We start from the raw sequence: 26,683 nt of genomic DNA, 5'->3' as shown, positions 1-26,683 counted from the left end.
GCACTGTCCGACTAAAATGGACGCGTGACGGGATTGTGTATTTTGGCTCCAGCGTATGGAGTAGTCGCCTAAATCCCTCATTTTCCACAACAGAAAATGGTCTCATATCCACTGCCATGAAAATGCCAATATCCCTCGTAATTGCAGTGGCTCTTGCGCTCGATGGTAACAGTTTAGGACCAAAGGCACTTGTCAGTGTTGCCTGACCTTTAAGTAACGTTACTCTCTTCCCAGGCACCGCTAACTGTAATTCGCTGTGATGGCGCTGCATGTGGCTTTGCATGTTGCTAGTGTTAGCTGCGGTGTAGGGTAGGGTTCTCTTACAATGTTTGCAGATTGTTTGCGTCTTGTCAGCCACTCTGCCGCCGTTTATATCCACAATTGGGAATCCAAAATGCCGCCACACCGGTGACTTAAATGTGGCAGGGGCGTCTTCTATAGCTACTTCGTTTTCCATTCTGACTGCAAATCCTAACGCACACACCCCACTCAAACAACAACGCAGATTAGTCACCCACTAGTCAGAGCGCCCTCTTGTGTTAAAACAAAATCACTGCATTGAAAAAGAAATCAGCATCTGCTTGTATTGACTGGATAAATTTGTCCCAATATCGCGCTACAGTTTGCCACCTCCACGACACGTATCGTGACGTTTTTGTATCGCGAAATTTCGTGACACGATATATTGTTACACCCCTATTGGCAGGTATACATTGTTGGTTGCTACACACCTTGCATGGCAGCTAATGCCATCAGTGTATGAATGTGTGTTAATGGGTGAATGAGATATGTAGTGAAAAAGTGCTTTGAGTAGTCAGAAGACTAGAAAGGCGCTATATAAGTACAGTCTATTTACCATTTACTTCTATTCATTTCCTCCTGATACATGTCCCTCTATGGCTGTATCACCAGAACTTCTTAAGGCAATGGTTGTCAGTGTTGTGTCTCAAGTCTGATGTGTACGGGGTGAAAAGAAAAGGAGAGAGCACCGTACCCTGTACTGCAAATCCCCACATCAGACACACAGTCATGAAGCCTGTTGGTGAGGCAGTTAATATCCCACGCAGCCAAGTAGCAGTGAACTCTAGCCCCTTTTAGCTTCCTCCTCAGAAACGATGGCTGTATTGTGTTGAAAGCACGAAGTACAGCAGTTGAAAAGTCAAAAAACATGACCGTCACAGTGCTTCCAATGTTTTCCAGGTGTGAGAGGGATCTGTGTAGAAGGTAGATGACTGCATCACACAATCCCTGGTTGGTAGGCTAATAAATAATAAGGGGTCCAGAGGTTTAAAGTGGTTCAGAATAACTCTGTCCACAGTCTTCATCATGTGAGAAGTTAAGGCAACAGATCTAAAGTGGTTGGGTTCCTTGAGGTATGCAGTTTTTGGTACTGGAACCACACATTAGGTTTTCCAGAAGACCAGAACTCTTCCCAGACTGAGCCCCGGGCTGAAAATGTACAAAACAACCCTGGTCAGCTGTCATGGAGAAACTGAGAGGGAAGTTTGTGGTGGTACCTGTTGAGGTGTGGAGTGGAGAGCAGAATGGTATGAGAAGGGTAGTGTTGATGTCCCAGATGTCCTGGGAAGGGATGTTGGGGATAAATGAGTGGGCATAAAGAGTCTGGTTGAGACACTGACTGTTCTATACATGGGTGGGTGGGAGAATGAGGGGGCTAGAGTCAAATTGAACAGAAGTCTATTGAACAACAAATTTTGCTTGTTTGCCCATTCCCTGTCTCCAGATACTGGGGTCCTCTCACTGTTATTATTGTGGCCAACGAGTTTTCAGTCTTTTCAGAACACTCTTGTGTTGCACTCTAACTTCTATACATGGCCTTGCCCTTCCTTATCTCCTCAGCTCTTCTTTTTATTCAGCTTTAACTCAGGGGGCACCCAAGCTTTGTTGTTAGAGAAGCACTGTACCTTCCTGGTGGGCACTATGTTCTCTGTAAGGAGGTTAATGTAGTCAGTGATACAGTCTGTGGTTTTCAAAACATTTGACATACTAAGTGAAGGTGGACAGAGTGGAGGACAAGGAAGCATGGTCTAAGGAGGATGATCTGTGGTTGCGATGTCTGCAGCTGTGAGACTACATTGTGTAAGAGCTTGCAAAAGGTTGGGAGTATTCTGAGCTATATTATCATCACCGTTATTGTTTATTACCAAATGTCTGATAACACAAGCCTACAGAGAAATTAAATGTTTTCTCTTCCTTTTGCTTTAGCCACTGTGTCTAGACATCTCTCTCAAGCAGTCTCATCCTGAAATTTTGGAAGAGGTGAGGTGACTTGTTGCAGGAGGTCAACATGAGTGGAAACATGAGTGTGATAATCGTGGATATATTGTAAAACTAGATACTGGTCCCACGATGCTGCCTATTTGGTCCAGTGAGAATTGATTACCTGGCACATAAGTTTTGTATCTGTGTTTCTGGGTTTACTTCCTGTTTAAGTGATTGACTAAGTCAATAAGTAGACAGTAGAGTGTCTCCCACTGGCAATGAGTTCCTGCAAAGCAGATAGACTTTGCATTGTGATGACGTCACAGATTTTTAAATCTATAATCATCTCAAGTAAAATGTTTTACAAATATAAAATCTCCATGGATGAAAAAAATCAGATTATAAAGAGTCATAATTGACCCTGTTTGCAGTAAACAATTCTGCAGGGATCTCTTTTTATAATAGTGGTCTGTTAAGAAAATGCTTATTGGGCCACAGGAATGGGATTGGGCCACAGGAATGGGATTGTTTTTGTTTGCATTGGACAAAGTGGCCACTGGGCAAATTGGATGGAAGGCTGAATCCAGCTCTTATTATACATCCACCGAAATTTTGACAAGGGGATAGAGAGGCAATAGCCAGTAAGGGTGACCAGGCTGCTGCAGGGCTGTGAAGCTCGAGTGGTGTTCCTGTAGTGCTGTGACCCCAGCCACCAGAGAAGCTTTCACAAGCCAATTAAAGTGAAAGGTAAAACGTTGAAAACGTTAAAAATGTTCTGTTCTTCTTTCCATAATGCAGTCAGACACTTAACATAATAACAATCTAAACCGGTCACTAGCAAATTAAGCACTTTTAAATTACATATTTTGATGGTATGCAATTGCTCTGGCTTACTAGTAGACTAAAGGAAATAATAATTGCCTCATTAGTTATTTTGGAAAAAAAGAAAGATCTAGGTTGAAAAATACTTAGTTTCCCCTTCAATGTAATTAGTACTGCATGCAACATTTTTAAAGTGGGCAATGGACAATGATTGCAATAGAGGGAGTGCCAGCATCTAACCCATACACACATACCTGCAACATGTTTTATTCATTGACTGTTTTAGTTTTGGCCTTTAAAACCACTGGTTAGATAGATCCTTATATTTAATTTAGTAATTATTTTCCAGTATGTGATTATATACAGTATGTGAAAAACCTCATCTGTCCCATTCCCATTCTGTCCTCCCTCAGGTTATAACCATCCTGCTCTTCTCAAATTGATGGCCAATCCCAACCATCTGGTAGGTCATCTTTGCATACAAGATCATTTATATCATGAATTCTGGTTTGTTTTGAATGATATGTGTATTTCAGTAAAGTTGTAGTAAACTAAATTTTCACAGTTGTTTCTTCTTCTCCTCTACATTTACATTTTGTTGTATGTTTAGTCACAGCAAATCATTCACTTTAATTACAATTAGTTTGCACATGCACCAATAATTCAGTTAATTTTGCTGTAGACAACTGCTGTGTCTGCTGTCAGTTCTTCCTTGGCCAATGCTGCATTGTTTCAATTTTCATTAAAATTGGGCCAGTAGTTTTTCCGAAATCCCTCTGTCTGATGGGTGGGTGCACGGAAAACATGCTTTATCTGATTTATCATGTCATACATATGTCATACAGCATAGTACAGTGTACACCACTGCACTATGGTGTACAATATACACCACTGATATAGTACAGTGTAACCACAAACGCCAACTGTTTACTGTGTAAAGTAAAAACATTTTAAGGACCATAATTGATACTTTATTTTTTCTGTGTTTCAGTGTTTTTAATAAAGGTTCAGGTTGTGCTTTGGTAACCATATTGTGTGTGTGTGTGTGTGTGTGTGTGTGTGTGTGTGTGTGCGCGCGCGCGCATGCTTTATTCTTGTTTTTCAGAGTACACTTGTGAACCGACCTGCCCTGGGAATCCTGCCACCTGAGAACTTTCCAGACAAGCTTACAGAAAGTCTTCTCTCAGTTAGTAACGCACAAACACAAATTAACCACAATTCAAAACCCTATTACCAAGCACAATTATTATTGTTGCATTTATAATTGTTGTAATAAAATTGTATGTAATTTTATGAATATTTTATTTATAATGCTTTGTTAAACAACAGTACTACAATTTGTCTTCCCTCCTGTCAGGTGGCACCCAGTGGAATGACTCGTGTTCAGACGATGGCCTGTGGCTCTTGCTCCAACGAGAATGCGTACAAAGCAATGTTTATCTGGTACAGGGTAAGTATGTTCACATTGGGGCCTGGTTACTTGGTTACCATGGTCTTAGTCATGGTCATGGTGGTGGAAGACCTTAGTCAAAAAAAGAAACTATATCTGAGAGACAGTAAAAACAGTCCTGTAATCATGACAGCTGTACACAACAAAGTCAACAGCTGCAGCCTCAAAACATTGGGAGACATAAAAATTCAAAATAGACAGATAGTGTGTGTGTTTAAATAATAAATGTTTGCATTGTTTTAAAAAAAAAGTTGTGAATAAAGGAAGACAGAAATAAGCGATCCAAGCATTTTTCAGCCATTTATGACATGTGAGTCAGACGCAGAGCCCTGTAACCAAGCAGAGTTATTTAAGTCGGAAAATGACAAGAGGACAAGACACCAAGTCAAATGTTTGGACACACGTTAACACTTAACGTATCCATAGGGTATGGCTAATAACTGAAAAACAATCAGTAGTAGTTTATTACCCCAGCAACCTACTACGAACAGATTTAGCTACTACTTCTGTGAACTTCACAGGTATTTTAAGATATTAGTGCTGTCAGCCACTCAGCACATCAGCTCTGGCAGTTATAATGTTACCATGGAAATGACAATGACAAATAATATTTTTAGAGATGAGTCAGGTGTGCTGTCATGCTGATTTAAGCACATTCTAAGTGTGTCTGTGTTGAGCTTGGTCGGAACACCTGGTATAATTAGGGCCCGAGCACAGCGAGGCCCTATTGTATTTCGAACGCTGAACGACGTTTAAGAGTAAATCGCATTTTCCACAGCCCATATCCCCCCCAAAACTCACGAAAATTTGCCTACCCCCCCAATGTCAGGCGTAAAATTACGTATTTTGGAGGTCTCACACATGCACGCGCGCATACGCCTCCAGAGCGCCACCTAGGTGCGCGTTTTTGCCGGTGCCCCTCGCCACGGTTTCGCCCACGTGCACGAAACACGGTGGGAGTATGTAACATGCCCAGACGCACAAAAAAGTCTCTTGGTGCCCCGGGCGACAGTGAAGCGTACGGCGTCCAATTTTGCTCAGATTTGGCCTTTTCCCGTTTTTGCCTCATTTCCAGGGGTCGCATTTGAACGAACTCCTCCTAGGGATTTCATCCAATATGCTTGAAACTTGCCGTGTGTGTTCTCAAGGCGTCCACAATCAAAAGTTATCAAATTCACAACTTTTTATCAGAGGGCGTGGCCGTGACGGAGCGTCAAACTCCACGCTGCTGATTTTTCCACAAAAAAACAAGACTCCATTGACTTTTGGTCTGATTTGACAAGGGGTCATGTTTGAACGAACTCGTCCTAGGGATTTCATCCAATTCACTTGGTAGGTCTGTTCACATAGACTTCCTGAGTAACAGTTATCAAAATGATGAATTTTGGGGAAACGGTGTGGCCATTTCCACATGCGCACATTTCGACGTGCGCACATGTGCGAGGGCCCGACCATCGCTGCTTGCAGCTTTAATTAAGCTTCATATCTGTGTGAGGTCCTAACAGCGTGTTTGCTTTTGCTATAGAACAAGGAACGAGGCCACAACACACCATCTGGTGACGATCTTAGTACCTGCATGATAAACCAGGTGGGTGAAAGAAATTTCACTTTTTATCGTAACATTTTGTGATTTCCAGCTATATTGTACTAAATATTTGCATTTTTATGTTATTTGTTTCTTGGTTACTCTTTCTTTTCATCTTCCTGTCTTTCTGTATCAGGCTCCAGGTTGTCCAGAGCTCAGTATTTTATCTTTTATGGGAGCTTTCCATGGAAGAACCTTGGGTATGTTAAATATCTAAACTTAACTCTTCAGTTCTCCAGTAGTGCTGCCACCGAAAAACAAAACTCCCCATCTGTGCCAGATTGCAAATATCATGAGAGCATAGCAGCCTTTTCATAATTGTCTTGGTATGTGTGAATAGAGCCAGAATGAAGCGCATTCATGACAGAAAGTTTGAAACATACACACACACGTAAAGCATTGCATTGAGGGATTAATGAAATTCAAAGTGTGTCTATCAGTCCAACAACAGAGTCATCTCATGCTCAACACTTTGCTGCTCTGAAATTCTTTTTGTAACTGAAGAAAGTTTTTGCCTTGTTAAGGTTGCTTGGCAACAACACACTCCAAAGCAATCCACAAGCTGGATGTGCCATCATTTGATTGGCCAATCGCGCCATTCCCCAGACTGCAGTACCCACTGGAGGAATTTACCAAAGAAAATACACAGGAAGAGGCTCACTGTCTGGAGGAGGTAGGCTGTGTGTGTGCTAATCTGAGGTGTTTGTGCACAGTCATGAAGTACAGCTGTCACTTTATTTGAGTTATAACTGCACTGCTGGGTGATCCCATCTAAGTAACTGTTGTGGAGAAATTGCTGAAGTCAAAGGTCAATGGTGAAGTCAGGAGGGAAGAAAGTGTTCAGGAGCCTCTGATGTCTTATGCTGTATTACTTATTGACGCTTGGCCAAGGAGAACTAGACACACTCTCAAAGTACACCTAAAGTGCTTGAGTCGGTCTCGCATTCTGATGAACTCATGCTGGTGGTCACACTTTAAACCCTCATAGATGATGCCACAAATACTTTACGCCCAAAATAGTCAAAGGCAATGCATTTACCCATGTTCGTGTTCACCTTCAACACATTCTAGTCTGGAGACACTGTTGTCTGTTCATGCTAATGGAACGTCAACAGTTAGCTATCTATTATGTCTAGGAATGCAGCAACAGGTCTCATTGACCCTGGCCACCACAGTGTTGAGATATGGTGGCACCTAGTCAAAGACAAACAATTAATACTGCCGAGGACTACAAGGCTCACACGTGACCTCAAGTAACCTAAGGATAGAAAATTCCATAACAGTAACCAGGGTGATCCCATCTAAGTAACTAAGTCTCTAGAAAGAGTTTCTGAGGTGTTTGGGTCCAATTACAAGAACTTCAGCTTTGTCTGAATTTAGCGTCAGAAAATTGTAGGTCATCCAACTTTTTATATCCTTAAGGCATGCTTGGAGTTTAGTTAACTGATTGGTTTCACCAGGCTTGATCAGTAAATATAATTGGGTGTCATCGGCATAACAATGAAAATTAATGGAGTGATTCCTAATAATGTTCCCTAAAGGAAGCAAACTTTAGTGTGCATGGAGGATTCATCATTGATGTGAACAAACTAAGATCGATTTAAAAAATAATACCTAAACCAGCTTAGCACAGTTCACTTGTGTGTACTTACTTTACGACTCAAATACCTAATTTGGCATGGTTGTGCTAGGAGAATAGCAAGTTGCATAACAATATTTAATGCTTTAATTGACAGATTGATAGTTGCTACTACTAATAAGTAAGTTACTACATTCAAATTATTTATTTACTGTTAATTATGTTACTTTATTGTTCTAAATTATTTAATGTATCATAACTAATAAGCAACAATAACAATTACAGTCTGAGCACATCAGTAATGGTTTAATGTTACACATAACATTTTAGGTTATCAATTAATTAACAATCACTAGTGATTACCTTTTCACTAGCAAAAGGTAATCAACAATTTCTGATTATCTTTTCAGAAATTGTTAGTAAAACATTTATAAACATTATAGAAGGATCATATATATGTAACACTGAATGGCTAATAATTAGCATGTAAATCATCTATAAATATGATTTTGATGATGATGTTCAAATTAAGCAATATTACACGAGAGGGTGTGCTTTAACATCATTGTTGGCACGTCAATGATGCGGTCAGGACCAAGGGGCTTGCATCGAGGTCTGTTAGTGTCACTGAAGTACCAATAATAAGTTAAAGCACACCCTCAAATGTAATATTGTGATTATACAACAATTATTATTATTTATGGTTTCGGGAAATTTGCTCTCAAAATATACATTTCTTTACTTGCTGTTTCCATTCTGATCAAAGTTTCCATGGAGATCTGACTAATACCAGGAAAACAGTCAGTCACAGCAGTAGACTCCTATATGTAATAGAACCCAGTTCACTACTCCAGCAAGTAGCTCGAGCCTTACTAACGACGTAGAAACAGAGACGCTTTCTAGTCCCATCAAAGCTTAAGCTGGAGTTTCCCAAACTGAATAAATAACGCACATATAAACTGCTTTGCTTGTTCAGTCTTGCAGTGACTAAGATATCTCCTGAAAAAGTGATTTTTCATGGACAGATTTGGCTCCTAAGTCGTGAACTTCACATGTACACCTTTCAGTCCCTGGATTCCCTGTACTGTAGGGCTTCTCTGGTGCGTACCACCATAAATTCTTCAGTGAGGCCACTGAAGGGCAGTTGCAGGATATTACTCGTCCCATACAATGCAGCGCTGGTAAGACTGCGTGGAAGGCCCAGCCACTGCGAAGAAAGCCACTGATCTTCCTTTCTATGGACTCAACTGTTGTCATTGGGACTGCGTGGACCAGCAGGGGCCACAGGACTCGGGCAGGATGGAATGCTGGTAGATACAGGCTTTAAATCTGCCAGGCAGACTGGACTTTTCAGTCTTGGTGAGCTAGGTTTCAAGCTCTTTATTGGACTTCTGGATGGCGGCAGAGTCTTTCAGGCAAAGAGTTTCCCCAAACTCTTGACAGGTAGCTCCGTGATGGTTGGAATGACAGTTCCTGAGATGGAAAAATGGAACTTGTCAATCACTTTCCCCTTCTTCAGCACCATGGACCTTGACTAGGGCTTAAAACTCATCCTTGCCCAGGTGATGAGTCTCTCAAGTCCTTGTAGGATCCACCTGCTCCAACTTCCTTTAGTCTTCAAAAACAACATTTTTTCTGCAGTACCTGACGAGGTACACACCTGTATTAACGAGTTACACACCTGTATTAACAAGGCGGTCTAACAGCACCATAACACACAGAATATTTATTAAAGAAAGATGAAATTTTAAAATCAGATATATTACTTCATTACACTTTTCAAGCTTTATTTGATGGAGACAGCTGAAGACTGACAGGAATGCAGGGAAAGAGAGATGGGAAATGACATAATTTATATATATATATAAATTAAAATTTAAAAATTAAATTAAAGTAAACTTTGAATATATGGAGTGAACCTTGAATATATGGAATGAAACCTTGAATATATTGAATTAAACTTTGAATATATGGAGTGAACCTTGAATATATTGAATGAAGTCTGAATATATTGAATGAAGTCTGAATATATGGAATGAAACTTCACTGACGTCAGACTTCACGGCAGTGCCTGCAGCCATCTTGTGTAACAGTCTGTAAAAGCGAATGACAATGAGTCAGGCCGCCTGCAATCTAGTTGCAGCGATATTAAGCAATGAGGACATGGTAAATACACTGGCGAATGCATGCCAAAATCCTACCGATACTTCTGACGAAGAAGGTCGCTCAATTTTTAACCGTGGCAGGCCTACAACAGGCATAAAGTTTCGCCATAATGTCATTATGCATTTGTCTGTCTGTCCATAGTCCGCTGTGTGAGTAACATGCCCAGTGCTGACAATGTGTTGCGGATCATAAAATACGTTCAATACTAAACTAAATATTCACCCTGAGGTCTGTGAATGTGGATGATTCTTATTGTATCTAAATATATGAAGAGCTTCTCTTTCAGTTCATGAAATCCCTGTAGTCACAGCATCTCCTCCAATCCTGGAGAAGTGCCGCGTCAGAGAGCAGTGCCATTACGCACGGCCATTCACTGTGTTTTACCTTCATCACCTGAAAACGTTATTTAAGCTAACCATACAGTGTCTTGGGACCTTCTTGTGTACGGGTGGAGATTGTACACTGGGTGTTGTGGGGCACTCCTGTGAGGTTGAAGGCATGCTGAGGTTGGCCTGATAAGCAGCTGCCTGGCCTGTTTTATGTTTGCCACAATTAAAAAGGGAGCGAACTTCCTTGTCAGGAAAACAGTATTGGTGAGGGGTATCGTCGGAATTTTGGCCCGTGCACACAGTGTTAATGATGTCCTCATAGTTTAATATTTGCTGCAACGAGATTGTGAGCGGACTGACTCACTTTTAGCTATAGCATCCACACGTTATACAAGATGCCGTGAAGTCTGACGTCAGTCAAGTTTCATTTAATATATTCAAAGTTTCATGTAATATATTCAAAGTTTCATGTAATATATTCAAGGTTTCATTCAATACATTCAGACTTCATTCAATATATTCAAGGTTCACTCCATAAATTTAAACATTTATATATTTATATGTTATATATAACATTTATTTATATATATATTTATATATATATCTATATATATATATATATAATATATATCTATAATATATTATACTATACAGACCCTTTCCAAAAAATTTGAATATCATAGAAAAGTTTACTTATTTCCATAATTGCATTAAAAAGGTCAAACTTTCATAGATTATAGATTCAGGGCCCACACTTCAAACAGTTTCAAGTATTTATTTGTTTATTTTTACATAATTTGGGCTTCCAGCTCAAAAAACCCACGAAAACAGGAATTCAAAAAATTAGAATACTGTGAAGAAATCAGCCCAAATTTTGCAGGGCATTAATGTTTTTAACTAAGTGTCACACATTAATCATCTACTAAACTCAAAGCACCTGACAGACTTGACCACTGGCCAGAAGACCATCATTGATACCCTCCATAGGATGGGTAAGCCACAAAAGTTCATAGCTAAGGAGGCTGGCTGTTCACAGAGTGCTGTGTCCAAGCATATCAATGGAAAGTCTAGTGGAAGGGCAAAATGTGTCAGGAAAAGATGCACCAGCATAAGAGATGACCGTGGACTTCAGCAGATTATAAAACAGAGAAGATTCAAGAATCTGGCAGAGATCCAGAAAGAGTGGAATGAGGCGGGAGTCACAGCTTCAAAGACCACCACAATCAGACACATCCGGGAGATGGGCTACAACTGTCGTGTTTCTTCGGGTCAATGGGGTATTATCAAGAGGAAAATGAGGGCCACCAGACCCAAAAACAAAGAAGAGCTGACAGCAAGCATCAAGGAAATCTGGGCTTCCATAACTCCCACAATGCCACAGGCTGATTGCCTCAATGCCACGGCGCATCGAGGCAGTGATTAAGGCAAAGGGATTCTCAACAAAGTATTGAACATTGACATATCGTTTAGAAAGTACCATATTTTGACTGATTTGATGTGATCCTAATTTCTTTCTTTTTTTCAGCAAAAACTGAGAAGTAAGTGGTGATTTCTTCACAGTATTCAAATTTTTTTAATTCCTGTTTTCATGGATTTTTTGAGCTGGAAGCCCAAATTATGTAAAAATAAACAAATAAATACTTGAAATTGTTTGAATTGTGGGCCCTGAATCTATAATCTATGAAAGTTTAACCTTTTTAATTGAAATATGGAAATAAGTAAACTTTTCTATGATATTCAAATTTTTTGGAAAGGGTCTGTATATATATATATATATATGCTGACCAATAAAATGTATAGCTGACTAATAAAATTGCTTGTTCGAACCTACTTGTTGTATAATGGTTAATCAATACTTTTAACTCGACTTGATTATGTTATCTGGCAGAGGTTATTGTGAAGTTCCAACTGATGTTTATCATACTTTATTAATGGTTAAATACTAATTGATCACCATGTCATTGTTTAACGTTAAAATAACTTTAGTTCCATTACCATCTATTAATGATGGTTATTGTAGTGTTAGCAAAAATCTTTAAAGCTATAAACCGAAATGCCCATTTGAAGTTCACACAATCCAAAATTATGTATGAAGCGTTTTCTATTTTTAACCAACAGTTCCAGGTATACAATTTATAGCAATATGCAAAGGTTGTTTGACCAATTATATCAATGTCAGTATTTACTTAACTAAGTTAATTCCAGTGCCGTGAATCATGTTTGTGCGTTATAAGATACACATCACACAGGAAGTGGTGCACATTACATTGTTTATGTATTGGGATATTTGAGTGTTACATTTATCTTTATACTATATAGTATTCAGAAAAAAAAATGGCAAAATTGAAAAGTGTGTATATTTGCTTTCCTAGGTGGAGGATCTGATTGTGAAGTGGAGGCAGAAGGGGAAGCCAGTGGCAGGGATTGTAATTGAACCAATCCAGGCTGAAGGTGGTGATAATCATGCCTCCCCAGACTTCTTCAGAAGCCTCCGCAACATTGCACGCAAGGTAACAGTCATTACTATGGCAACAGATCCTTTAAAAATTTTAACTTGGAATGTTAACATGAAATGCATCAAGTTTTTTCATCACTCATATGTTTCTGATGTAAATGTATAAAAAAATATTTATTTTGGGGTGCACATTTTACTGTACATATTTTTATATGTTATCAAGTGGTTTCCCCTGTTGCCAGTATCACCACTGGACCATGGTATCTCTAAGTAGGGAGAATGTGTAATTCAGTGAATGTGATCAACATGTCTTGCACTGCATACAGTCACCAGCCTGCTGGAAGATGGTTGCAGAATGCAATGCAGGTGCAAAAAGGCGGGTTTACCAATTACATTGGTCTTTTCAAAAAACTTAAGTAGTAAAGTTAACATCTTCAATTCATTGTTACATGGTCTATATATTATAATGTGATTGTACTTGCTACTGCTATGGTTTAATCCAGTTATCACTGTAACAATCTTGCAATTTTGTTGCATTATCTTTCATTTAGTATTGTGTTATATTGTAATAGATCTTTTCCATATAAAGAAGGTATAGACGTAATATTTATAGATAATTTTATTTATAGAGACCCAGGGAAAGGTAAAACATCCTTTAACGGGTAGAAACCTTGAGTAGAACCAACCCAGTTCATGATGGACGACCAATCCGAGCTTATAGCAGTATAACTAAGGGATGGTTCAGAACTCACCTGAACCTGACTAGCTCTATGAAAAAGGAACATCATAAGACTACTGTTATATGTAGAGAGAGTGTCTGCCTGCAGACCCAAACTGGGAACTGGTTCCACAGGAGAAGAGCTTGAGGCTGTTAACCACAAGGTACCCTGTATTCTGAGAGCATTCTAGTGGGGTAATAGGGTACCATGAACATTTATGATGTCAGCTGACCATGAAGAGTTTTGTAGGGAAGGAGAAGTATTTTTTCAATTTTACAGGTATCCAATGTAGAGAAGCCCAAATGGGAGAAATATGATCTCTGATCTTGGTTCCTGTCAATACACATGCCGCAGCGTTCTGGATCAACTGCAGAGTCTTAATATTATTAGGACACCCTGATAATTAAATAATTAAAAAATAAGTATAATAAGTAAAAAAAATGCATGAACTAGTTTTTCTATATCTATTTGAGAAGAATAGAATAGAATAGAATAGAATAGAATAGATCTTTATTGTCATTGTCACAGGTACAACGAGATTGAAAGTGCTTCTAGCCATTAAAATGACTAGTGACTGTTAAAATAACTAGAATAAATAAGAATAAAAATACCTGAGACATTAAAATGTACTAAAATAAATAAAATTAAACATATGCTAAAATCAAAATAAATACTAAATATGCTAAAGGGAGCATACACCCATAACATAAAACATTAAAACATTGTGCACATCATTTTTTAGCAGCATTCACAGTGGCTATTGCAGTTGGATAAAAACTGTGTTTGAGTCTATTTGTTCTAGCACCAATGGCTCTGTATCGTCTGCCTGAGGGCAGCATTTTAAACAGGGGGTGACCAGGGTGTGAAGTGTCCTTTATGATGTTGTGGGCTTTCTTGAGACAATGGGATCTGTGTAGGTCTTCCAGTGCTGGGAGAGGGCAGCCGACAGTCCTTTGGGCGTTGTTGATGACCCTCTGGAGCGTTTTTCTCTGAGCCACTGTACTGCTGGTGTACCAAATGCATACGCAGTAGGTGAGTATGCTTTCAATGGAGGCACGGTAGAAGGACACCAGCAGTCTTTGTGTGATGTTATTCCTCCTGAGTATTCTCAGGAAGTACAGTCTCTGCTGGGCCTTCTTTAGTAGCTCCGAGGTGTTCACGCTCCAGGAAAGACTGTCCTGTATGTGGACTCCCAGGTAGCAGAAGTCTGCCACCCTCTCCACACTGTCCCCGTTGATGAGCAGCGGTGGGACCACAGTCTTCTTCCTCCTGTAGTCTATAATGAGTTCTTTTGTTTTTGCAGTGTTGAGAAGAAGGTTGTTGGCTGTGCACCAAGCCAACAGCCGCTCCACCTCTTCTCTATAGGCGGACTCATCCCCCCCGGAGATGAGCCCCACCACTGTGGTGTCGTCTGCAAACTTCACAATGGTGTTGCTGTGATGGACAGGGGTGCAGTCATGTGTGTAGAGGGAGTAAAGCAGGGGACTCAACACACAGCCCTGGGGGGAGCCAGTGCTGAGGCTAAGGGCCGTGGATGTATGGTGACCCACTCTGACTCTCTGTCTGCGTCCAGAGAGAAAGCTGCTGATCCACCTGCATGTGGCCTCAGGGAGCCCGAGGTCCCTCAGCTTGACCGCCAGCTTGTGTGGCAGGATGGTGTTGAATGACGAGCTGTAGTCCACAAAGAGCATCCGCACATAGCTCCCCTGCTGCTCCAGGTGTGAAAGTGCAGCATGGAGTGCTGTTGCCACTGCGTCTCCCGTGGATCTGTTCGCTCTGTAGGCAAACTGGTTGGAGTCATGGCTGGGGGGCAGGGCTGCTGTGATGTGACTGCGAACCAGTTTCTCGAAGCATTTCATGACCACTGGAGTGAGTGCCACTGGTCTGTAGTCGTTGAGGCTGGTGATGTGTGGCTTTTTGGGCAGAGGGACTACGGTGGAGGACTTCAGGCAGGGTGGAACAGAGGACTGGGCCAGGGATTGGTTGAAGATCCTCGTGAAGACTCCAGCCAGCTGGTCTGCACACTCCCTCAGCACCCGTCCTGGGACGCCATCCGGACCAGCCGCCTTCCTTGGATTCACCGCCCGCAGGGTGCGCCTCACTTCCTGTTCCTCAAGAGTGAGGGTTGTGCTGCTGTGGGCTGTGTGGTGTAGCTGTGCTGCCTCTGGTGCTGTGACCTCGAACCGAGCAAAGAAGATGTTCAGCTCCTCTGCCAATGCAAGATCACCTTCAGCAGCTCCACGGTTGGTCTTGTAGTTGGTGAGCTGCTGGACGCCCTGCCACACCTGCCGGCTGTTGTTACTGTCCAGGTGGTTCTCGATCCTCCTCCTGTAGTCTGCTTTGGCCTCTTTGATGCCTCTCTTCAGGTTGGCTCGGGCTGTGCTGTAGAGGTCCCGGTTGCCGGACCTGAAGGCCGTGTTTCTCTCCCTCAGTAGCTTCTTGATCTCCCGGGTCATCCAGGGCTTCTGGTTGGGGTAGACCCGGCTGTGTTTTACCACTGTGACAGTGTCTATGCAGTTCTTGATATAGCACAGTACACTGTCCGTGAACAATTCCAGGTCCTGATGTTCAAAAACCTCCCAGTTGGTCGTAGCAAAGCAGTCCTGTAGCTGCTGGGAGGCCCCCTCTGGCCATATGGTAACAGTCTTAGTGGGGGCAGTTGGGGGCAGTTTTCTTGAGGGGGGCATATGCAGGGATTAAAAGCAAGGACAGATGGTCGGACTGGCCCAGGTTTGGTAGTGGCCTGGCCCTGTAGCCCCGTTTGATGTTCGAGTACACCTTGTCCAGAGTGTTGTCTCCCCTAGTAGCACACTTAACATGCTGGTGGAAACTGGGGAGTGCTGCTTTTAAATCCGCATGATTGTAATCCCCTGCTAGAATCTGCACAGCGTCCGGGTACATGCCCTGCTTGTTGCTAATGTTTGTATGCAAAAATCCGATAGCTGAGTTAGCATTAGCGTCCGGTGGGATATACACAGCTGTTATTAGAACTACAGTGAACTCTCTCGGAAGGTAAATGGGCCTGCATTTAACAGTCAGATATTCCACGTCTGGTGAACAGTGACTCTCCATGATCACTGTGTCGGTACACCAGCTGTTGTTCACGTACACACAGAGCCCCCCTCCTCTGGTCTTACCGGAGTTCACTGTTCGATCATGTCGCTGTGTAGTGTAGCCTGCTAGCTCAATAGCAGAGTCCGGGATGGTGTGTTGGAGCCAGGTCTCAGTGATGACCAGAATGCATGCATCCTTGACGTAGTTGTTCACGACAGTCTGTAGCCTCAGCTCATCCATCTTGTTCGCCAGAGATCTGGTGTTCGAGAGGTATATGCTGGGGAGCGGTGGTCTCAGTGGCCGCCTCCGTAGCCTAGTTAGCGGGCCGGCCCTGCAGCCTCGCTTCTGCTTCCTCTCTCTACGCCGCCTCCGCCTCCGCCTCCTCCCCCGTGGGATGGTGATCCACGGAGAGCCGGGACTCCTCGCTATTTCCGCCGGGATTCTGTGCAATCGGGGAAACTCGCTGGTTACACTCCCCCCCTGGCCGATTCCGATATGCAGTAGTTTGTGTCGGCTGTAGGTGTTATCCGCCCGACACGATGAGAACAAAACAAGACATAACAAGTACAAAAACAACAAAACGCGCCACTGACTAGTAAGACACTGAGCCGCTGCAACTGCGTGCGCCGCCATCACCGATATGCCTGATTTTTGCAATGTTACCTAGGTGAAAAAAGGCATTTTGTTTAATGTGAACATTCAAGGAAATATCCTGATCAAAGATAACTCAGAGATCCTTTATGGTGGAGCTGAAGGACAGGGTGATCCCATCTAGAATAACTATCTCCCTAGATAAAGAGTTTTGGAGGTGTTTGGGACCAAAGAACTTCAGTATTTTATTATTAGTTTATTTTATTTTTGGAGCTGGTCCAAGCACAGAACCTTGTGGAACTTCAACTTGCATTTTGAATTCATTATTAACATGTACAAACTGAGAACAATCTTGTGCAGTTCCTTTAATGCCAATTAGATGTTCAAGTCTCTGTAATAGGATGTGATGGTCAGTGGTATCAAGTGCAGCACTAAGATCTAGAAAGAGAATGCAATTAGAAGGTCATTTGAAACTATTGTTATGGAAGAAGTCACATCAAGTAATCTTTTTGTTTTCTGGTCAAACACTATTTGTATTTCTTAAAATAATTATTAATATATAATAATATAATTAATATATGTATTTCTTAAAATAATTAAATGTACATGTAGTGGTCATTAGTTGTTTCCTTTTCTTTCCTGACAAAGATGCATTCATGATATGTCCTACCTTGGTCACTATATCTCAGTGTCTTTACCTTTTGTCTCCCCAGCATGGCTGTGCTTTCCACGTGGATGAAGTGCAGACAGGTGGAGGGAGCACAGGAAAGTTTTGGGCCCATGAGCACTGGGGCATGGATGACCCTGCTGACATCGTCTCCTTCAGCAAGAAGCTTCTGACTGGTGGCTACTTTCACAAGGATGAGTTACAGGCTGATCAGGTTTGCGATTGGAATGGAATTCATTGGTGATATTAATAAAGTTTTATATGGGATATAATTACATGGTCCAATATAAACGATTTATCATGCATGACCACAGTAATGTCTTTCAAAACTTAAAATTTTAGGGTACTGGAGTGTTTTGTCATTTGACTGTCACCATTTCAGTAAGCTGTTTATAAGATCAAGGTCATTTTTCACTTATAGGTGTGCTTGTGTCTCTCTGTATAATTTTTATTCAGCCATACCGGATCTTTAACACATGGATGGGTGACCCATCAAAGAACTTGCTCCTGGCCGAGGTTCTCAATGTGATTCGCAGAGAAAACCTTCTGGAGGAGGTGACCCGTTCTGGGAAAGCCTTGCTAAATGGCCTTTATGCGCTACAGGTAGTTTTTGGTATAATTTATGGTCACAAGCAGCCTAGCTTCTCTGTATTTTACAGGCCATAAAGGCATAGTTGCTTAACTACACATACACATATATGGAGCATACCGTCATAGCGTGTATGTTGCAGTAAATTGTGATGAGCAACCTAAACTGCAACAGAAAGCAACTAAAACTTTTTGTAGCCTGTTTAACATTAGCCACATACAGTATCTTAACATTCAACAACAACATCTTGATAGGCAGCCCCCATTCCAGAACAAGCCCATATCAAACCCGTCACCTCTTTATCAATGGTACCTGTCAGCATCATACATTTTTTTTGAAACGTTAGTCAGTCATTTAATGTAAAGAATATTATTTATTTTATCTAGAAATTTACATTAGCTTTCTGGAGATAATTGAGTTGGGTTTAATTGATTTAACCATCAACTTAAACTGCCTATATTTTGTTACATTGATAATAGAAACATATTGTTATTCTGGTCTCCACTGATTATTTTTTCTGCACATCAATTGATAAGAACTGAAAACTAAGAATATTGTTAAAGGTCGATAAGCAGTTAAGAATAGACATGGCGTGATTTAGAATAAATGTACAATATAAATGTATAATATATAGAAAAAAAGATTGGCATGCTGTCTAAAATATAAATAGAAAACAAATGTGATTATGTGCAACATTGAAACCTCATATTTAATTTAAAACAATACAGGACAATATTAGGATGGATGGATAACATACAGATTTGTGAAGACGCCATTAATACTGTACAATCTATAGACTAGCAATGCACTATATAAGTGCAGTCCATTTGCCATTTACCACTATGAGACATCAAATATGTGAGTTTAACTTCTGGTCCCCAGGCTCAGTACCCAGGCATATTGAGCCGGGCTCGAGGTCAAGGGACCTTCTGTGCCATTGATATCTGTGATGATGCAACACGCAACAGCATTCTGCTCAAGGCCAGAGACAAAGGTATGAAGTGCATTACCATTCATTCTTTTTCTCTTATTTAGGGGTTGCTTAATTGATTTGTAATATTTATACCACTACTACCATTATTTTTTAAATGAAATACAGCAAGAAAGTTTCAGACACTGCGTGCATGAAGTAAAAAAACTGGTTAGAGCCAGCTGACGGTTTAAAAAAGAAAAAAAAATCCCTGACAGGCAGACACAGTCAGCTACCCAATGAGGATTTCCATTCAATCCAAGCACAGATATTGACTCGTATTACTCGTATAATACTCGTACTTAAAAATGCTTTATCTGTACTGGATACTCGCTTCAGCCGAGTATCTGGCTCAGCTCTATTAAATATGTGAAGTAGAATGTAGATTATGGATGCAAGTCCCGGGAATGTGAAAAAGCAATAGGGAAAAGGCATTCACTATTCTAGGGCTCTATACTGAGAGTGTTTTTTCAGCAAATATGCTGTTGTATAATATGCAAAAATCGCCTCCCATCATTTTCCTCGTAAGCTCCGCTACACGGTCCCTTCAGTGGAGTTGGAATAAATAAATAAATAAATAAATAAATAAATAAATAAATAAAGAGAAAAGTTCAGTACCAGTGAGTTCCCTCTAACTGAACACAGAACATCATTCAAATCAAATCAAATCAAGTCAATTTTATCTGTATAGCCCAAAGTCACAAAGTACATTTGCCTCAGAGGTGAGGCATCACATCCTACATCTTTACAAACTCCTATGTTCGTCCAGTCAGTTTATAAAAACTGAACTCTACCCTGAGACGAGCTGCCAGCAGCCCGGTCACCATGGACACCACATCCTCTGACCCCTGACCTCTGACCCTGTTCTTTCTGGTCTTTCAGATAGTCAACTTAGCTGTCCCTGAGACAAAGTTTATTAGCTGGTGGACAACCTTCTTTCTATGGCAATAACGTGGTCCAAAAATAAAAAGACTAAAAGAAAACACCTCACCTAAGCCCTGAAACCACCTCTGTAGATGCCTGAAAAAAGCCTCTAATCTGGGACACTGGACAAAGAGATGGAAGACTGTCTCCCTGTCTTTGGATCAAGGTGCACCAGATACCTGTTTGTAGCTATGGCCCCATGTACAATCCTCCACTGGAGGTCTCCTGTCATTTGTTGACAGGAGGTTTGTACAGGGACTGCCAACAGCCCTTTGGGGAGGATCCCACGCCAAAGACCTCAGTCCACCTGGACACCTTCACCCTTGCCAGGGAGCGTAAGTTTAAGACCTTAACGCTGAGGAAGTAGAGGTCTTTCTTCCCCAGAGTGTCAAAATCTGTCTGGGGTCTTCAGACTCAGCAGGTTATCCTCTTCTGGCTGCCATTGTCCCACAGCTGGAGACACAGCCAGGGAATAAAGGACGTACTCACATTCAGCATATTTGCAAGATGAGGGACAGACGTCTTCATGAGATGACCCAAATTGACTAGTCCATATTCTCTCAGTCTGACTCTTAGGCTGGCAGACGACAGGATCTTAGAGGTAATGAGAGCGGCTCTTCGAAGACCCACATCCCTGGTGTGGTCCCAGTCTTCCGTTTAGATGTTAGAGTCTGCCAGGCCTGTAGCACCGACCAGTAGAACGATGTTGTATCCACAGACTGAGGCTGGACTAGGAACAGCTGCTTGTCGTAGCCGAGTCGTTCAGCCTTCCTGAGCAGGAGACAGGCTATGTCTTGTGTCTGTCTGCAGTCTGAGTGCTGTGATCTGAGAGTCTATACACAGTCCCTGTCCACCCTCCTGCACTGGCAGATGCAGGACAGAAGCCTGTGTCCAGTGCTGCCCAGACCAGGGGCCTCATGTACAAAGCTTGCGTACGCACAAAAAAGTGGCGTACGTCCTTTCCCACACTCACGTTCAGATGTATCAAACGTGAAATGATCGTAGAAATGTGCGTGCCCCACGCCAACTTCATAGCTGTCATACGCACGTTTCCACAGCTATTGTTCCTTTGGCAACACTTAGAGGTGACGCTGGGAAACTGTTAATAATGTGAAAACAAGTAGTCATCAGAGTGATGTGCACATCAGAGGACATGACGTGGCCCTTGAGCGCAACGGGAGCACTCTAGGGTGCCGAGGAGCCAGGGGTTGTGCTGACTACGCTGGGGTTCCTGGCAACAGGGGCATTCCAGCGGGAGCTGGCTGATCGGTCAGTAGTGTGCCAGTCAACCCTGAGCTGAGCTATGCCAGCTCTGTGGTACGGAATCATCCGAATGTCTTCCAGGTACATCAAATTCCCATACAATGCTGTTGAACAGGCCGACATTAAAGCGCAATTTGCAGCGAGAGCCGTTTTCCCTAATGTAATCAGAGCTGACTGCACACACATTGCTATAAAACCACAGGATGAATTTGTTCATGTTTAAAGGAAACATTTTCATTCCATCAATGTTCAACTCATATGTGATGCGCAAATGCAGCTAACTAACTAACTAACATTGTGGCAAGGTGGCCTGGTTCAATGCATGCCTCATTCATTATGACTAACAGCATGGTTGGGAACAGGCTGGAGGCTGGTACGGTGCGTGATGGGCGGCTTCTATTCGTTTAATTGTCCCGTATGTAAACCAGCGCAATGCACATTTGGGCATGTGTGCATTCAAATATCATGTTTTCGGTTTTCTTTATTTTCTGCTGGTGAAATTAGAGCTACAGAACTTTCTAACAAGCCCCTGATTGTCTCCCTGTGTGTGTGCGCTGCTCGGATCCCACGGCATTTACACCTCACACACACACTCCCACTCACGTCTTTTTTTGGTCATATTTATCCCTGTTGACAGGGTACCAAACATAATCTCAACTTCATTCACTAGAATCTCTAGCTTAGACTCTGTGAAATTCCTTTCTTTCCTTTGTTCATTGCGTTATCTGATCGGACAAAGAGGTGAATCTCAGGTCCAGGGCCTATTTAAGATTTGCATATGTAAATGGGGGCGTGGACAGGGAGGAGTTGCATGTGCACTCAATTCCACGTTGATTGGGATGTACAAAAGAAACGTGCTTGGATCCATGCGTACGCACACTTTGATACATCTGAATTTTTTTGTGCGTATGACAGTTTCCGGGTTTTGGCGTACGCCAAGTTTCACGTGAAAATCCATGCAAGTATTCGTACATGATGCCCCAGAAGAAGTCCACAATCTCCTTCTGGGAGAGAGGGAGAGAGAGAGATAGTCCTCCGGCAGTTTAGTCCTATGGCAGCATAACTAAGGGATGACCTGAGCCAGCCCTAACTATATGAGCTCTATCAAAAAGGAAAGTCTTCAGTCTACTCTTAAAGGTGTTAACCGTGTCTGCCTCCAGAACCCAAAATGATAGTTTGTTTCACAGAAGAGGAGCTTGATAGCTGAAAACTCTGGCTCCCAATCTTTCATCAGGCTTGATCGATAAATATAATTGGGTGTCATCGGCATAACAATGAAAATTAATGGAGTGATTCCTAATAATGTTCCCTAAAGGAAGCATATATAAACTGAATAGAAGTGGTCCTAGTACAGAACCTTGTGGAACTCTGTGACAAACTTTGGTATGCATAGAGGATTCATCACTGATGTGAACAAACTGAGATCGATCTAAGAAATACGACTTAAACCAGCTTAGGGCGGTTCCTTTGATGCCAATTTGATGTTCCAGTCTCTGTAAAAGAATTTGATGGTCAATGGTGTCAAATGCGGCACTAAGATCTAACAGGACAAGTACAGAGATGAGTCCTTTGTCTGATGCCATTAGGAGGTCATTTGTAACTTTGACTAATGCGGTCTCTGTGCTATGATGCACTCTAAATCCTGACTGAAAATCTTTAAATAGACTATTGTTATAGAGAAAGTCACACAGCTGATTGGCTACAGCTTTCTTAAGTATCTTAGACAGAAAGGGAAGGTTTGATATTGGTCTGTAGTTGGCTAAGACCTCTGGGTCTAGAGTGGGCTTTTTAAGAAGAGGTTTAATTACAGCTACCTTAAAGGACTGTGGTACATATCCTGATAATAAAGACAGATTAATCATATCCAATAAAGAATGACTAACTAGAGGTAAAACATCCTTGAGCAGCCTGGTTGGGATAGGGTCTAAGAGACAGGTTGACGGCTTAGCTGCAGAAATGATTAAAGTTATTTGATGAAGGTCAATGGGGGAAAAAGAGTCTAAATATATATTAGGATTAACAGCTGTTTCCAAACTTGCTGTGTAAGAATGCAGATCAGTGCCCGTTGAGGGCAAGAGGTGATGGATTTTGTCTTTAATAGTTGTAATTTTATTATTAAAGAAGCTCATGAAGTCATTGCTACTTAGACCTAAAGGAATAGATGCTTTAGTAGAGCTGTGATTCTCTGTTAGCCTGGCAACAGTGCTGAAGAGAAACCTGAGGTTGTTCTTATTTTCCTCTATTAATGAAGAGTGATAGGCTGCTGTGGCATTACAAAGAGCCTTCCTGTATGTTTTAAGATTATCTTGCCAGACTAAGCAAGATTCTTCCAGTTTAGTGGCACGCCATTTGTGTTCAGATTTACGTGCCTCTTGCATTAATATGCAAATCCTCTGGCTATACCATGGTGCTAACCTCCTTTACCTCCTAAGGATAGTGTAGAGATACTCACTGGTGTGAGAAAATCTGTTTAAGTGAGCAGAGCAGAGAGCACCGTCACCGATAACCGGAAGTGACAGAATACGCTTACCATAGTACGTCAGCACGTCAGCACCTGAATGCACAGAGAGATGTGCTCAGTAAGCCAGGTTTCGGTGGCAACACAAGGCAGCAGATCTGTTGAAGTCTGTTTGTGTTGCGTTGAGGAGCAGCAGTTCATCCATCTTGTTGACCAGAAAGCAAACGTTTGTCAGGTGGATAGACGTGCCGGTCCAATACCTTTATTTTCCTCCTCTGGAAGCAAGTGACAGTCTGGATCCACCTGCATCTGATCCTCATCATCTTGGTGGCAGCAAATTCTTCATGCTACGTGTCACATTATTAGAAACTAGAAAATTTCTAAAGAAATTTTGAGTGTGCGTGACTCTGGTCCGTGACTCTCCCCCATACATCATTGACACTGTTGAGTAGTTTACAGAATACTAGAAAATTTCTAAAGAAATTTTGAGTGTGCCTGACTCTGGCCCCGTCGCCCCCATACAATATTACTGACACTGCACAGCAAATTCAGTACTAGAAAATTCCCGCAGAAATTTTGAGAGTGACGAGTGGGCTGTAGTAAAAAAGCACACCTCAAATAGTCATTTTTAACATGTTTATTTTGACACAGGAGCAGCATTAGCATGTTAACATTAACATGTTAACATTAGCATGTTAGCGCTGATGCGCTAGCAATTACCATTAGCATGTTAGCATTAACATGTTAGCATTAGCATGTTACCATTAACATGTTACCATTAGCATGTATTTGATTCTTAATGGCTAATGCAAATTAACATTAGCATTTTAGCATGAACATGTTAGCGCTGACGCGTTAGCAATTAACATTAGCATGTTAGCATTAGTAAGTTAACATTAGCATGTTAGTACTGGTGCGCTGATGCGCTAGCAATTAACATTAGCATGTAACCATTATCATGTTAACATTAGCATGTTAGCGGTGATGCGCTAGCAATTATCATTAACATGTTAGCATTATCATGTTAGCGCTGATGCGCTAGCAATTTCCATTAGCATGTTACCATTAGCATGTATTTGATTCTTAGTGGCTAATGCAAATTAACATTAGCATTTTAGCATTAGCATGTTAGTTGGTCGTTAATGTTAGCAAATAGCATGTCTTTACTGCTCTGCTGTCTCTGTCTGTCGTTTTAGACAGACAAGTTCTAATTAAGTGCCAAAACTGCTAAGATGGCCACCGCTCGGCTTCTCCCCCCTCTACTCCTTCAAGCAGGCTGAGGTTGCCAAGCAACCAGGCCCTAATCAGCAGCAGCTAATCTGCACCTGTTAGAATGTCAGTTGGAAATCCTGACAGAGACTGAGAGAAAATGCTGAGACCTTCCCTCGAACGGAAGGATCTCAGGCAAAAACCATATTTCCAATCATTGAACCGGCTTAACCTGAAGCAGGCTGTGCCCTTCCTGAACGTCTACATAGTCGTTTTGTGTCGATAAATGAAGAAATGTGCCCTTGGGAGCAATTCAGAGAAACGTTACTTCTGCTTTACTCCAGAAAATTTCCCGCCTTTTTAACATGGGAGTGTATGAGGCTCTTGGTGGGTGCTGCTGCCGCATCTTTGCATCTCACACCAAAACGATATATCTGACAGCTTTAGCAGGCGAATGTGAGTAAGACGACAAATTTTCCTACGTTTCTATGTATAAATCGTGTCTGTAGTGGTGCATTTGAGGCCACGATAGTCGAATACATTTTATTTTTTCACTGATTTCACTGATTGTTGTCTCTCCTCTCCACTCTAGTTCTCGAAAGTTCTCACAATGCACACCCATTCATTTTTGGGCGTTTTTGGCGATTTTTGGCAAAATCGAAACTCTTAGAAAAGTCATAGCAATCGATTCCCGGCCGAGCCACATGTTAGAAAAGTCATAGCAATCGATTCCCGGCCGAGCCACATGTTTTGATACCAGTTTTGTGTATGTGCGACAAAAACTCTGGGAGGATTAGCGAGCCAAAAAAAATGCGTAAGAATAATAAGCGCGGTGGATAACATATAGTGTGCGCCTTACATGCACACTCAATAATAATAAGCGCGGTGGATAACATATAGTGTGCGCCTTCACACTCAATTAAATTTCTGCTGTTTCCCTGTGCACAAGCACAGAACCACCCTTTTTCATATTATATTAGTAATATTAATATGTTTAAGAATCCTGCTTTTTCCTCAAAATATAGCAAACCTGTATATGCCAGGTGTGTCACATGCAAAAACTGCAGTGTATAAAGGCCTGTATCTCTGTCAATTTCAATGTCACTACAGAATTCTTTGTTAATCTCATCAAGTTCTTAGTAATTCTGGTCCACATACACACATTAAAAAAAATGTAAAAATAAAAATTATAAAAATTGGTATTTTAACCATTAACATTCACATGAATGTGGAAGACAGATAATTGATTATCATTGAAGTGTGTGGATATCTAGTAACAGTGTTTGACTTTGACAGGTGTCCTCCTGGGAGGCTGTGGGGATCGATCAATCCGTTTCCGTCCAGCACTGGTTTTTAAGGAGTACCATGTTCACCTCTTCCTTAACATCTTCAATGATGTGTTGAACCAGCACAAATAAATCTCAACCCCGAAGGAACCTGACTGACAAAATATGAGCTTTTGTCAATCCAGAATGGAAGAAGGAAAACTCCAGGCAGTGACCTTTATCTCCTTAGTCAGAAATAATGATGATATACCTGAAACACCTGAAAAAACAATTTAATGGAATTTTTATGTTTTTGTAAAATCTATTGAAATGACTGCAATGATGACGCATATAGATAAATATAT

General features: G+C 41.5%; 1 protein-coding gene across 1 annotated transcript; it reads left to right on the top strand.

Annotated features, from left to right (window-relative positions):
• The first annotated feature begins 2,257 nt into the window (after positions 1 to 2,257).
• On the top strand, positions 2,258 to 26,683 carry abat (4-aminobutyrate aminotransferase). Its single transcript, XM_019268879.2, has 12 exons — positions 2,258 to 2,280; positions 3,459 to 3,508; positions 4,151 to 4,231; positions 4,403 to 4,495; positions 6,021 to 6,083; positions 6,217 to 6,280; positions 6,605 to 6,753; positions 12,527 to 12,664; positions 17,687 to 17,854; positions 18,097 to 18,243; positions 19,112 to 19,223; positions 26,350 to 26,683. Exons 2-12 carry the CDS (start codon positions 3,488 to 3,490, stop codon positions 26,469 to 26,471), a joined length of 1,158 nt encoding a protein of 385 aa, XP_019124424.1. The 5' UTR covers positions 2,258 to 2,280; positions 3,459 to 3,487; the 3' UTR covers positions 26,472 to 26,683.

The sequence above is a fragment of the Larimichthys crocea genome, unplaced genomic scaffold, assembly GCF_000972845.2.
Source record: "Larimichthys crocea isolate SSNF unplaced genomic scaffold, L_crocea_2.0 scaffold131, whole genome shotgun sequence".
In the NCBI taxonomy this organism is placed as follows: domain Eukaryota; kingdom Metazoa; phylum Chordata; class Actinopteri; family Sciaenidae; genus Larimichthys; species Larimichthys crocea.
This window is presented reverse-complemented; position numbering and strand designations above follow the sequence as displayed.

What these genes read in the sequence shown, in the direction of transcription:
- abat (XM_019268879.2), top strand. Translation starts at nt 3,488, where the DNA reads ATGGCCAATCCCAACCATCTG. An exon ending in TTTCCATGGAAGAACCTTGG is followed by an intron (nt 6,281 to 6,604) that starts GTATGTTAAATA and finishes TGCCTTGTTAAG; the next exon opens with GTTGCTTGGCAACAACACAC. An exon ending in ATGAGTTACAGGCTGATCAG is followed by an intron (nt 17,855 to 18,096) that starts GTTTGCGATTGG and finishes ATTTTTATTCAG; the next exon opens with CCATACCGGATCTTTAACAC.